Source organism: Equus quagga, chromosome 15 (assembly GCF_021613505.1).
Source record: "Equus quagga isolate Etosha38 chromosome 15, UCLA_HA_Equagga_1.0, whole genome shotgun sequence".
Classification (NCBI taxonomy): Eukaryota; Metazoa; Chordata; class Mammalia; order Perissodactyla; family Equidae; genus Equus; species Equus quagga.
The window spans coordinates 23,404,569-23,419,371 of NC_060281.1; the positions used below are offsets into that span (position 1 = coordinate 23,404,569).

The 14,803-nt window shown below is 50.8% G+C and overlaps 1 protein-coding gene across 1 annotated transcript; it reads right to left on the bottom strand.

Moving 5' to 3' along the window:
• Positions 1 to 3,282: 3,282 nt before the first annotated feature.
• On the bottom strand, positions 3,283 to 11,880 carry NCR2 (natural cytotoxicity triggering receptor 2). The gene is made up of 5 exons (XM_046641357.1): positions 11,621 to 11,880; positions 11,136 to 11,477; positions 4,466 to 4,595; positions 4,241 to 4,353; positions 3,283 to 3,646 (listed from the first exon to the last, which is right to left on the bottom strand). Exons 1-5 carry the CDS (start codon positions 11,709 to 11,711, stop codon positions 3,405 to 3,407), a joined length of 918 nt encoding a protein of 305 aa, XP_046497313.1. The 5' UTR covers positions 11,712 to 11,880; the 3' UTR covers positions 3,283 to 3,404.
• Between the last annotated feature and the right edge of the window lie 2,923 nt (positions 11,881 to 14,803).

Consider the following 14,803-nt stretch of genomic DNA (forward strand, 5'->3'; position numbering starts at 1 on the left):
AAGGATGGCATGAAGTAGAAATATAGGATGGACACCACGTGTTTACAGTGAGAAATTTCAGCGTGATAGGGTCATTTTTCTCCGGTACCATTTAGCTTCAGGGCAGGATGCAGGACAGAGTAAGTGGGAAGCTGGGTTCAACCAAGGATGGCCTTTTGCTGGGGAGTTCAATGAAAGGGAAAGGGGACAAAGAAATGAGACTATGTGCTGAAAAGTGATTATAAAGCTGGATCATGGAACCGAAGGGAAAGGAATGCATGAGTGAGGTGAGAGAGAGAGGTAAGGGGGCAGGACTAGTGGATCATGGACCCCAGTGGTGTTGAAGAGGCACAACGATCAGGTAAATGGGATTGAGCAAGAGAGATAAGTGGTGGTTAGAAGGTGGGTATTTCAGAGTTGGCACTAAGGAGTGGAGCCGCTATTCTTGTTGACGATCTGATTGGGTGACTGAGGCAGGGAAGAGGGCAAGACCATTGCGAGAGAGGAGGTCAAGGAACCGAGAGGCCAGGGATTGGGAAGGATTATCTCTGAGTCTACACGGGCCCAAGTGCACCAAGGATTATGGCAGGAGCAGTGAGAGTGGCTCACTAGCCGGGGGTTAAGACCAACGAAGAAGAAAGAGGAGTTCTCCTGATTGTGTGGGATCTGCGACAATGATGGTGGTCCATGGTACAGTCTGATGGCCGGAAATCAACTTGTTGGGCTGGTTTAGGGAGGACTCCTGTCCTAAGATAGGCAGCGGCAATAAGGAGTGAAGAGGACACCGTCCCCACCTTCAGGCCCACTGGCAGAAGGCCAGAGAGAGCAAAAACCACAACTTGTGCGAACTACAGAGAAAGCAGTGTTCTCAGAGGCAGACTTCAGGGAGAGTAAGAGCGTGCCATTCTGAGAAGCTGAGAGCATAAGGGCTTGTGCTGCCGACTCTATGTTTTAGAGGACAGAGTGAAAAGATTTATGGATTTTGGGAAGAGTGGGAAATGGGGCTAACTTAATGAATTTATAAGGTCTCATTGAGAGGTGATTCTGGGTGACGAGAGAGGACCAGGACACCCTGGGCCTCGTGTAGTCACTGGAGTGAACAGGGATAAAGGAATGAAGAGGCTGGTCTGGGGCGATGGAGGGGGAGCCAGGAGTCTTCACAGAAGCAGAGGGACATCTGGGATCTCGCTTACTCCTCCTCACGGGGGCGGGTGCTGAGAGGGTTGGTTTGATGGAAAATCTGAGGTGCCCCTCTACTTCTGCTAAGGAGCTGTGGAAGCTGTGTGAGGGGAGTGGCAGTAGATGGGTAAGTAGGGTATAAAGCCAGCTTCAAGGATAAAGAGAGGGCTCCATAAAAGTTTTGAGGATGGGTGACAATTGGATGACTTTAATGGACCAGAGAAGGATGGGAGTGGGGGAAATAAGAAGCAAGTCATTTTTATCTCAGGACCTCAAAAACTCTTAGAAATTGGAGGCATGAGCATCTCAGAAGGCAGAGGAGAAGCGGGGGCTGGGAACCAGAGAGTAGGTTGAAAGTCCGCTTGAGAAGCAGTTCCACTCCTCACCTCCCGTGAGACTAAGAGTGGGTCAGCTGCCCACATCCTCTCTGCTCTCATCCAGCACCCTGCAAAGAACTTCAAGTTAGTCTCTGATGAGGGTGCATCACAGAGATGCTCGCTCAGGGCACCACTGAGCGGGACAGTGTGTTTCAACAGGGGGCTGAGGGAGTGATACAGACCCTGGGCATGGGGCTCCTTTGCTTTGCTGCAGTTGGCGCCTAGAACCCTGGCATCCAGGCTTATACCCCCAAGGAGGACAGGCTTTCTGGAGAAACTGAGCTGTCAAAGAAAAAAACAAAACCATGCTTGTCTTAGTCTATTGGGGTTGCTATAACACAAATACCACAGACCGGGGGACTTGAATGACACACATTTATTTCTCACGGTTCTGGGGGCTGGGACATCCAAGACCGCGACTCGGCAGATTGCATGTCTGGTGAGGGCTTCCTGGTTCACAGAGGGCTGTCTACTCGCCGTGTCCTCACACCGCGGAAGGGGGTAGGGACCTTTGTGGGGTCTCTTTTGTAAGGACACCAATCCCATTCATGAGGGCTCCACCCTCATGACCTAATCACCTCCCAAAGGCGCACCCCCCAACTAATTCCATCACTTTGGGGGTTAGGATTTCAACATACGAATTTGGGGGGGACACATTCAGTCCATTAAAATGCTCTTGCCCAATCAGTCTAGAGTCCATGACACACACACTGAGCATCCAAACCTTTAAATATGGATGGGCTGCCGAGAAGCAGCAGAGGTTTCCAGAAAGATCTGAGGAAAGACAGAGGCCAATGAAAGGAGAAAACAAAAGATACAAAAAGGCACTTGGAGGAAACAGAAAATAGACAAGGCTTAAAAAAAACGTCAAAAGTTAAAACTTTAATATTGCCAGAAAAAATATGGCATCCCCAAATAAAACATGCAGGTGAAAAAGGAACGTTCAGAGAACAAACGGACCATTTAGAAACTTGAACATGTGATTGCATAAATAGTAAACCTTTGAATGGAAGACTTGGACTGTAACCTTGAGGAACTTTCCCAGAAAGCAGGAATAAAGAAAAATGGATGAAGAACAAGAGAGAAAAGATAATAAAGTTAGAGGCTCAGTCTGGAAAGTCCAACACTGAGATAACAAGTGTCAGAGAGAGGACAGCAGTAGGGAGGGTCAGCGCCGGGCGTCAGACCAGGGCCACCTCGCTCGTGGTCGTGAGGAGCGTCCTGCTCAACTTGTGCAGAAAAAGGAGGGTTCACTTCTCTCCCGAGCCTGCGGCCATCTTGGTGGCACAAGAAGGACAGCATGGGGGATGCACAGTGACATGGTGGCAAGGGGTGGCTGACCTTGGCAGAGCATGGGGCCCTGAAATGACCCTGGACTTCAATTCCCACACAAAGTGCACAGAGGTGTTGTTGAGAGGGATGTATAAGGGGGAACAATCTGGGACGTGGAGAGCAAAGGCGGGACACCAGTTAGGTGACTGACATAGTGGTCCACACAGAGGTGCGAGATGACGGGTTTTGGAAACGAGGAGGAAGAGACGGAAGCAACAGAGAGAAGCAGATAGAGAGGCTTTGGCAGTGTGTGGCTGAGCAAGGGGAGAGGGAGAGAGAGATGTCGGCAGTGATCTGGGGCCTGGCTGAGCTGTGGGGCTATAGGAGGAGGATGAGAAGGAGGGAGAGCAGGAGGTGGGGGTAGGAGGAGGAAGGGAAGAGGAGGAGTGGGAGCCGTCAGCAGTGGTGACTCTGATTTGGTGGAAAGGTGCTGTCCTGGGCTTTGGCTCCCATGTCTGGACGGTGCTGGCCCAGAGGCAAACACAGTGTGAGCCAGCAGTGGGCCTGGACCTGGACGGGGGCGGAGCTGGGAAATCCTCAGCACTGGAGTGAGGAAGGTAGCCAAGGGCGCTGGCTTAAGTTCTGGGAGGCTTTGGCCTTTTCTTCGCAGGAAAGGCAGAGTTCAGAGGTCAGGGAGGAGCTCCTGAGGACTCCAGGGAGACTGGCCGTCCTTCTTGGGTCCCGAGGCTCAGCAGGAAGTGCCCAGGGGCCTGGTCTGCGCCGAGCTGGGCACGTCAGAGACCTCCCTCTGTGCCGCACATGTTGATTCCTTAAGGTCCTGAGATGTGAGGTCCTGAGAGGGAGAAACACGTGAAACCACTGGCATCGTTCTCTGGCCGTGTCCCTCTCTCCCCACGCTGGCTCCTGGCCTGACCTGGTCCTGTCTCCACGTCCTCCTCACTCTCTCATTGGCCCTGCACCTTTCCCTCAGCCCCACCTCTGTGCTCCCTCGTGTGTCCCCTTCTCCCCAGAGCTTGTGACTCTCCCTCCTGTGTAACCCTCTTTCCCTCAGGACTTAGGATGAGGCAGCTTCTGAGATGGGGGCTGCGCATAGGCGTTGGTTCCATGAAGGGCAGGCGGTGGGAGGGACTTCTGGTTGTTCCTGTCGGTGTTACTGACGGAGGGATGAATGGAGGGATGAATTAGAGGGGGAGGGAGAGTGGGGAGGGGTGGGAAATGTGGACAAGATGCGTGAGAGTTTACAGCTGAAAGACAAAGCTGGGCTTGTAACGAACACCCAAGATGGATGGATTCAGTGAGGGTTTAATCTGGAGAGTGCTGTTGATTATAATTTTTTCCCCTCCAACTCTCTACCCAGGGACAGAGGCTGTTCCCTGCTCCATTTCCCCCCAAGTCCAGCCTGAACCCCACTCACCAGACAAACAGGGCTGACAGCACCAGGCTCTTGGCCACGAGGAGTCCACACAGCAGGGGCACCAGGGCACTGGGGGCTGCAGGGCTGGAGTGGGGGGTGGGGTTTTGTTGCCTGGAGGACAGAGGGACAGAAAGGGGAGAGGACCGAGCCTGGGGTGGCAGCTTCTGTCCTTGGGCCCCTGAGCCAGGCCCGTGTGTGGATGAGGGTCGCAAGCTGAACTCACCGTGAAGGGGCAGTGATAGCAGAGGAAGCCCCAGGGGTCTCTCCAGCTCTTCCAGTCGGGGACACACAGCTCTGGGTCTGTGATGAGACCAGGTCATGGGGAGCCCAGGTGGCCTGCATGGAGGCAGAGGCTGCCAAGGAAAGAGATGGGACCTTGGTTAGCAGACGGGATGGCCCACCTATTCCTGATGGCAGGAAAGCTGGAACAGGGGACCGGTCTGGACTGAGAACAGAAGCTCATCAGCCTCGGAGAAAACCAATTTGGGGAGTGGGGACTGGTGTGTGAAGTCCCCCGGCTCAGGACTAGACAGACCTGCGGCCCAGGCTCTATGTGGGGCCTGTGGAGGTGTCCCTGGGTCCAGGAGGAGCACTGGAATAGGAGTCAGCAGGCCCGGGCCTCCCTCTGAGCAGCTCCACATCTTTGGATGCGCCCTCTTTACCTCTGGGCCTCCCCAAGTGTGGAAACAGCCACGGTCTTTAAGGAGCTCTCATCTCTGACATCGTTCCCTTTCGCACACTTCTGGGGCCGTTAGGGGAAGGGGGAGCCTCATGGGGAATTTTAAGGGCTGCTGTCACGGCCCTGTCCCTCCTGGTTCTGTGGCAGAGCCTAGGCCAGCCCGCAGGCCCCACTGCCTCAACGGCCTGCGTAAGTACCTTTTATGGAGCCCCCTCTTGACTCTGAGACTTTGTGACCTGCCTGCCGACCACCTGCCCTGCTTGCTCTTCCTTCCCAGGAAGACCCAGACCTACCCGTGCTCGGAGCCCGCAGGGGAGGCTGTGGGGAGGGCATCTCTGGAGAAGTCTTGGGGGCTGTTGAGGATAAAGAGAAGACAATGGCTGCAGAGGGCAGAGGCAGGCCCAGATGGGAAAGACACAGTGTCAGCCCCAACGCTGTGACAGGAAGTGGGGGCTCTCAGCGTCCTCGGCCAAGTCTACACACCCACCCAGGGTCCTTGAGGGGAGCAGTCTCCCGCAAAGGGGGGGGAAAGAGAGGGGCAAGGGCTGGGAGAGGCCCAGAGGAGAGAGGGTGCCTGAGGCTGGGACACCCCTGGGCTCAGGGGCCGCCCTGGACGGTCTTCCCTGGAGAGAGTCCCAGGCTGACGGGCATGCGGACACCATCCTGTCCCACAGGAACACTCTCTCCAAGCCTGCCCAGAATGATAGCTGGGAACTACCCATGTTCCCAGCCTGGAGGAGGTCCTTGAGACGCTCAGAAAATTCTAGTCCTGGGCCACTGAATGTGTGACGGGCTGGCGCCGGTCCACAAATTGCAACCTGCTTGCCACAAAGTAAATACAGAAATTAGGAGTAAGGATTTTGAGATTTTATATCAATTTGACATTGCCTCAAGGTCCAAGCAAGATTAGTAAACTCATCTGGTTGAACGGGATATAGATAAGTCCGAGTGCTGCCAAAGTGGCACAGAGAGCTGCGCATGGAGCAAGCTGTGTGCCAGTAACACGCAGTAGGACCGTATTCCTGCCTGTGATACGTTAAGGTTAGTTGGTCAGTTATAACCCAATAGTGTATAAACGCCTGAAAAAATTATTTTTATCATTTGTTATTTTTGCCATCATTTTAATTTTCAATCAAACCTGTTTTTTTTTAAGTTTAGAGTTTAACATGATTAGCTAATTTTAGAGTAGTAATTAGCTAATTTGATTACTAATTAACACATAGCAAAACAAAAGTCACTGAGCTTTTCATCAAGAAAAGACATATCTTTTCTGACTGTAGCAGTAATAATAAACTAAATGATGATAGTGGAATTGATTTCAAAGAAAATTTCCCTTCTGAAGTTACCCCAAAGAGTTTGTACTGGTTTTATTGGAAAATGTCATCCCTCCTTGTGGTGGGCATAACAACAGTCCCCTGGATGTCCACATCCTAGGTTCCAGGAACCTGTGAATATGTTCCCTTACGTGGCAAAAGGGACTCTTCAGAGGTGGTTAAGATTAAAGACGTTGAGATGGAGAGACTATGTGAGTGCGTCCCATCTAATCACGAGGACTTAAAAGCAGAGAATGTGCCCCAGCTACAGACAGAGAGGAAAGGATCTTTGGCTTTGAAGGTGGAGGAAGGAGGCCATGAGCCAAGGAATATGGCCGCCTCTAGAAGCTGGGAAAGCTCTCCATAGACAGCCAGCAAGAAAATGGGACCTCCGTTTTATAGCTCTAAGGAACCAAATTCTGCCGAAGATCTGAATGAGCAACAAATGGACTCTCTCTAAGAACCTACAGGAAGGAACACAGGCTGCTGGCACCTTGATGTTAGCCCAGAGGGGCCCACAGTGGACTTCCGATCCACAGAACTGGGAGATCACACATCTGTGGTGTTGTAAGCCACGGTGTTGGCGGTAATTCGTTACGGCAGCGATGGGAAAGTATGGCGCTCAGAGAGTGTGAGTTTTGTAACTATGATTCATGGCGAAGTACTAAAACCCAGTGAGTTATTTGTTGAGGTGTACTGGCTAATGAAGCAAAAACATCATAAAAACAAATGGCATTTACATACAAAACATAAGAACTTGTGTTTGAACACAAGTTCAAAACAAACTAATCATTTTTAACAACAACAACGAAAAAGAGCATTGAATTAAAGAGCTCTTGGAGGGGCGGCCCCATGGCTGAGGGGTTAAGTTCTCGCACTCTGCTTCAGCAGCCAAGGGTTTCCATGGTTCAGATGCTGGGCGCAGACCCAGCACCGCTCATCAGGCCATGCTGAGGCAGCGTCCCACACAGCACAACCAGAGGCACTCATAACTAGAATATACAGCTATGTACTGGGGGGGCTTTGGGGAGAAGAAGAAAAATAAAAAGAAGAAGATTGGCAACAGCAACAGCTGTTAGCTCTGGTGCCAATCTTTAAAAAAAAAATGCTCTTGAAAGCAGTCAATATTTCACATATAAACTCTAATGTTTTGTGGGCTTCTTGTGAAGTTGCTAAGACTAAAACTCTATAATTGCTGAAACAGCGTTGAAAGACTGCAAGGCAGATGTTTGCTTCACGGTGTTGGGTTAATCTATAGCAAGGAAGGGAGCTTAAATAGCACAAACCAGGATATTTTAGCTCCAGGTATTCAGGAATTAGCTAATGATATGGAAGATCCACTCCCAGAATGAATACAGTCATGGGCCCCATAACAAAGTTTTGGTAAATGAGGGACCGCATATATGATGGTGGTCCCATAAGATTAGTACCTTATGGCCTAGGTGTGCAGGAGGCTGCACCATCTAGGTGTGTGTAAGTGAACTCTGTGATATTTGAACAACAATGAAATCGACTAAGACACATCTCTCAGAACCTACCCCCATTGTTAATTAACACATAACTGTAAAGCTAGCAAAGTATTTTTCACAGCAAGTTGAAAAATGCACAAATATTGCTAAGATAGCTATTCTCTTACTATAGGTGCAATCTGAAGGAGTATGTTCTGATGGCTGCAGTTGCTATGACAGGGAAGCATTCTGGAGTAGCATTCAGATTAAGGAGCCTTGGGCCAGAATGTAAATCAATGCACTGCTTCCTTCACTGAGAAAGTCTTGTTATGAAAAACACTCAGCTGAACTGAACGGCATGCTTAACAACGTGGTAAAAATTGTGGATTACATAAAGATGAATGTACAGAATTTGAAATCATTCTCTTTATTATGTGATGACACGGAAACTGATCCTAAGCAGTCGTTATCGAATGCCACGTCGAGAATCTTTGATCTACGGGAAGAACTCCTAATGTTTGCGCAAGACAGAAACCAGTTTAGTACCAGCTTTTTAAAGATGTGAATTTCACAGTCAGACTTGTTTCTGTTAGAGCTTTGATATTAATATTTCCATGCAAGGAAGGAAGGCAACGTGTTTTTCAATGGCAAATAAAATCTAAGGACAAAAACAAAAGAAGCTTAGAAGGATAGCTTCTATAAATTATGTCGTGTTCTGAATTTAATAAAAATGATCAACAAAATAGGTGATGATCTCAATATTGCGCATCTGCAAAAGTACGCACTCATAGAAAAGCTTTAATAATTTGATAGAATGTTTTGACTTTTATTTTCTGTCAAAAGAAGATATATGCATAGGAAAGTCATAGATCCAGAATCCATTTTTTTCATCAAAAGATAATTTAAATATAATTATACTTTATAATAAAATTTTGGAACTAGCTACTGATGAAGGATTGAAAATGCATTTTGAAAATACAGCATCACGTGCTTCCTTTCGTAAAAGTTAAAAATACTGAGCTTGTTGAGATTGCTTAAAAATATTTTTTTTGTATTTCTGTCAACACACGTCAGTGAGACCAGTTTTCTGCTATGAGTGTTATTAAAACAAAGCATCAAAACAATTTCTTTATACATTTTCCCCTGAGAGTTATGATGTCACTAATGTTACTCAGATTAGGTAAGTTAATAAGCAAGAAGAATGCTCATTTGTCACATTAAAATCTTCAAATGTGGATATTTAGAGTGTTTGTTCCAAGTGTGAATATTGACATTTAATACAGAAAATTGCTATTTCACTTCTAACTTTGTGTTTAGTTATGATTGTTTTAGTTATGATTTAATTATGATCAGTTTTGTTTGGTTAGGATTATACCAGTAACAAAAATTACTGGTATAATAAAATGTTACAGGTATAATGTTAAGCTACTACATCAATTACCTGCATGCACACTTTCAATGAATGTGTGTAATTTTTTTAAGTTTTAAAAATTTTTTCTATATTTCCTTTTTCTCTCAAAGCCCCCTAGTACATAGTTGTGTATTTTTAGTTGTGGGTACTTCCAGTTGTGGCATGTGGGACGCCACCTCAGCATGGCCTGATGAGTGGTGCCATATCCGCGCCCAGGATTCGAACCCTGGGCTGCCGAAGCAGAGCACTCGAACTTAACCACTGGGCCAAGGGGCCAGTCCCTGTAACTTTTTTTGTTCTTTTTCTCCGCAAAGCCCCCTGGTACATAGTTGTATATTCTTCGTTGTGGGTCCTTCTAGTTGTAGCATGTGGGACACTGCCTCAGCGTGGTTTGATGAGCAGTGCCACGTCCGCGCCCAGGATTTGAACCAACGAAACACAGGGCTGCCTGCAGTGGAGCGCACGAGCTTAACCACTCAGCCACGGGGCCAGCCCCCTCCCTGTAACTTTTATAATTAAAAGTTTTTTCCCTATGTTATGTTTGTTCTGATTGTATTTGTTGAAATGTAATTTTACACCTGTCAAATCTAATAAGCATTTTGGGCTTGTATTTTATATGTTTTTTCTTGTTATGTTTCTGGTGATTTATTTTTATTGTATTTTACCAAAAACATAGACACTGATGAATTGGAGATTTTTTTTAAAAGGTCCTCTACTACTGCCTTGGTCGGCTCAGGCTGCTGTCACAAAGTACCACGGACTGGCTGGCTTATGAACAGAAACTCATTTCTCACAGTGCTGGAGGCTGGCAGGTCAAGATCAGGGTGGCAGCATGGTGGGGTTCTGGGGAGGCCCTTCTTCCAGGTTGTATCCTCACGTGGCAGAAAGAGGATGCGGAGCTCTCTGGCAGGCAGTCCCTTTATAAGGGCACTAATTCCATTCATGAGAGCTCCACCCTCAGGACCTAACCACCTCCCAGACGCCCCGGTGGAGGGCCATCCCATTGGGGGTTAGGATTTCAACACACGATTTGGAGGGGACACAAACATTCAGTCCATTGCAACCACGGATACTTTGAGAAGCCCTCATCTAGACTGGGGGTTGGCAAAACTTTGTAAAAGGCCAGAGAACAGCTACTTTATGACTTGTGGGCCATGCGGTCTATGTCACAACTACTCATCTCTGCTATTATGATATGAAAACAGCCATAGACATTACGTAAACAAATGGGCATGGCTGTCTTCCCAAAAAACTTTATTTATGGATCCTGAAATTTGAATTTTCTACAATTTTCACGTATCACAAGATATTATTTTACTTTCCATTTTTTCCCAATCATTAAAAAACCATCCTTAGCTTTCAGGGGCTGGCCCCGTGGCCAAGTGGTTAAGTTCTCGTGTTCTGCTTCGGCGGCCCAGGGTTTCACTGGTTCGAATCCTGGGCGCAGACATGGCACCGCTCATCAAGCCATGCTGAGGTGGCGTCCCACATAGCACAACTAGAAGGACCCACAACTAAAAATACACAACTTTGTACCAGGGGGCTTTGGGAGAAAAAAGGAAAAATAAAATCTTTAAAAAAAAAATTAAAAAAAAAAATCAAAACCGTGCTTAGCTTTCAGACACAGTTTGCTGACCTCTGATCTGGACCAGGCAGAATGGAAAGACCAACCTGATACCAACATGGTGAGGGGCGGTTTGTGGTCAGTGGACACACATTTACTTGAGTGCCTACTATGTGCCAGGTACAGGTGTCTCCTCCAAAGATGCCGGGCTGTCTGGGGCTCCCCTTGGCCAGGTCAGAGGAGCTCAGACTGGTCAGCATCCTCAACTGCTCCGTTTGAGCATCTTTGAGGAGGCTTGTAAATCGAGACAGACTGTGTGTGAGGGTGTGTGTGTGTGTGCACATATGCGCATCCCCCGGGCACACGTCCCCAACAGCCTTCCTACGAGAGTGGGATAGAGGGCCAGCAGCCTGGCTTCCGTGACTAGGAAACCAGGAGGCACCAAAAGGGAGCGAGGGGACCCGGGGAAGAGGCTCACCTGGAGACACCGCCAGATAGAACCTTAAGGACCTATCGACAGAGTTTCCGGAAGTGTGGTAGATTCTGCACCAGTAGTGTCCCGAGTCTTGCTCCTTCAGACCAGTCATGGTGACAATGAAGAAGCCAGCAGCAGGGTCGTCCCAGATTGAGGATTGAGAGATCTGAGTCAGCGTGCGGGGTCTGGAGCTGGTGACCAGCCTGAGGCACGTGAACTTCGACACCTCCTTACACCAGCCTTTGCTCTGGTAGGGGCCACCCCTGGGCGGATACTGGCACCTCACAGAGAGCGTCTGCCCTGCCACACGGTGAAGTTCCTGGGCCTTTGATAGTGCCCATGAGCCTGGGGAACAAGGCTGCTGGTCGGGGCCACGCCAGGACTAGCCCCGCCACCAGCCCTCTGGCCACAGAGCCACTTGCTCCGGGCCCTGCTGTCCCTGTCACCCCCTCTCCTCCCCTCCCAGTTTAAGATCCCTTTCTCCTCACCTGGGAGCAGCAGCAGCAGCAGTAGCAGTTGTGGGAATGGGAACCTCCGGGCCATATGGCCCTTTTCCAGTGTGCTGGTGGGAGAGGACATGGTGGGGGGCACTGGAGAGGGGAAGCCGGGAGCGGGGCCTGAGTCGCCTGCCTCTTCCAGTGTCTCTGAGACAGACGAAAGGAGAGAGGTCAAGGCCCGGGGTGGGGAGCGGGAGACCTGGGAGGGCAGAGGCGAATCTGGACTGGAGGGCACAGCCCTGCCGGGCACACAGCTCCCGGGTCTCTGCAGAGGCGGCTCCTCTCCTCCAGGCCCAGGTGCCCCTTCCTGTGACCAGCCTCTGGAGGAGGAGCCGAGAAGGCCAGGAGGAAACTGTGGTCAAGCAATGGACTGCCCACTCTTTCTCTTTCTCTGTGCACCGCCTCTTCTTTGCAGAGCTCTGGCCTCACCCTCCTTTCCAGGGAAAGTCACGGTGAAGGTGGATGACAAGCTCGGGGCACTTAGGGGTCTGAGCAAGAGCCCTAAGCCCCACTGGCCCCAGGGGTGGTCAGAAGCTTCATGCCCAGACCTGTCTGGTAGATCAGTGACGTGCTTCCACCTAGGGAGGTCTTGTGGGCACTGAGGGGACAGGGGAGGTGGAGATTCAGTTCCAGTGAGGAAGTGTAGGGAGGGTCCCTGGCAGAGGAGGGAGAGAGGGGAGCTGAGAGCAAAGAGATCAGGGGTCTTCAGAGGGGCTGGTGGGAGGATGGACCTGGCATCATCTCTGCACCCTTAACTGTCCACCTGTGGACACTAGAGAAACATTTGTGTAATTAACACCTAAACAGATGAAAGACCCTAACAGCTGTTTCTTTAGTGGATGCTAGCAATTTTAAGATTTAATTTTAAAAAGATGTAATTTACAAAGAAAAAGAAATTAGATAGAGAGGAGGAGAGAGACAGAGACAGAGAGACAGAGAGAGACAGAGAGAGACTAAGACCACTGCGAGTTCTCTGTGTATGTGTAATTCCGATGGTGGCCACCGGGGGTCTCTGCAGCCCATCGCCTGCTTCCGGGCGCTCCGGGGGAGTTATGACTGACAGGCATTCGAGCCTATCAAGGGGACAGGATTCCCAGTTCACTGCTTTGCCCCGCCCCCTTGCCCCCTCTCCTCGCCCGGCCCCGATGCAGAGTGAGCATCCACCAGGATTAGGGCAGAGGGACAGGTAAAAGGAGGACGGACGCAGTAGGGCCATCAGCTACCAGTGCCCAGGGACCACAGGTGGGAAAGCAGGATGGAGTTTTCGAACTAGAAAACCTCGGGAACAGTGCCAGCCCCTCGCTTGCCAGATGTTAGTTACAAGGCGGGTCCCCGTGCCCTCTCTCTTCAATCCCACAGTAGGGGTGTGAGGGGGGCATTACTTTTCTGTTCACATGAGGACGTTGAGGCCGGGATGTGCTGCTGTAGCCAGGCCAGGCCTCCTGACTGCCAAACGCGGCCTTTGGGCTGGAGTCTCGCCCAGAGACAGGATCAAAAACTGGATTGCACACACACGCAGAGGCGAGCTCTGGGCGTCCCCTCGCTGAACCTAATTATGCACCAAAATGCCAAGGGTGCCCTCCTGAAGGGAGGAGGGTGGCTCTGCCTGTTATAGCGGTGTATCAGGGTGTGTAGCAACTGTTTTCCCATGTTGATTTTCTCTTTTTCTGGGCTCTGCTGATCACGGGCAAGGGCCGCCGCCTCCCTGCAGGCCCGTGAGATCACTCTTTGCCCACAGTACACTATCTCTGTGTTCTTCCAGCCTGTGGTCCACTCTGAGTTGTTCTCTGCTGGGTCAGTGTGGGTCGTCCCTCGCCACCGGACAGGAAGCTCTCTGAGGACTGGATCTGCTCCTTTCTCTGCACTGTGGACTCCCCACCAGTGTGAGTGGGGTGACCACCCTCTGCCTAGAGTCCAGAGCTCAGCACCCGGGGAGAGGACTCTGCTGGAACCCTCTGGACCCCGGCTCCACTCTGGCAGCTGGGACCTGGAGTCCAGGTTTGGGAGCTGGAGGGAGGGGAGCCTGGGCTTAGGGTGGGGCTGGCCCTGCTCCCAGGGGCCTCAAAATAGCCCCTGTCACAGTGTGAAGTTTTGCAAGAGGGGCTGGGGCATGTCACTGTGGTGGGATTTGGGGTTCCTTCAGAAGTGTCCTCAAGAGATGGGGTGAGGAACCACTGTCACACTACCAGGGCAGGGCACCACCAGCAGTCCTGTCAAAGGGCCTGGGGGTCGAGGGCTTGAGCTCTCTGCCCACCCTCTGAGAAGGGAACTCTGGAGCCTCAGTAACTCCTTCTCCCAACCTCGCTGTCACCCTCACAGGAGCCTGGACCGTTGCAGGCAGAGCTAGAGACAGCATGCTCCTGGGGACTCTACTCCTCAACTCCTCCCCCAGACGGGGGCTGGGCCAACCATGGCTCAGTTTCTTTGTCTGTAAAATGGACAGATTGTGCCTTTCTCCCATCCGTGTTGGGCTATCCACTTACCTCCCTTTGGAGCTTCCTGCCTGTGTCCCCTACTCTGGCGCCATGCAGGGGATCTTGGCAGCCCGGGATGTCAGAGCTGAGTGGGTGTGGGCTCCTTTCTCCCCAGGCCCCTACTCAATAGACACAGTGTCAGATTCACAGGCGCTGATCAGGAGTGGTTCTGATTTCATTCCAGGTGGGCCTGACCCCACACCCACTGACTTTGCTCAGCATCGGTTCAGTGTCTTCCATACCCTGCGTGCTTTGTATTCCTCATCCATTTAATTCCTCTGAGAGTTCTGTAAGAACAATGGACCTCATCAGTTCCATTGTTACCAGTGAGGAAACTGATGGAACATGTGCCCAGGCTCCTGCACTGAACTGCCTCCCACCTGCCTGCGGGTGGCTCCTGGCGGGACCTCCATCTGGGTGGGCCGGTTGGGCCCTGTTCATGGAGGAGCTTCAGGATCAGGCTTCGGGGGGAAGCACTGGGGAGCCAGGGTGGTTCTAGAGGAAGAGGGAGGTCCGAACTATGTTTGAGGGAGCCCTGCCTTGGGAGGGAGAGGCGCATGTAGGAAGCTCCATCGGGCGGCTCTATCTGCCTTCGATGGAGGCCTGGGGAGGAATCCAGGGACCTGAGCTGGACACGTCTGCAGGACGTGGGGGCGAGTGAATAGAAGCAATGCAGGACCGATGTCCCTACAGGCAGGTT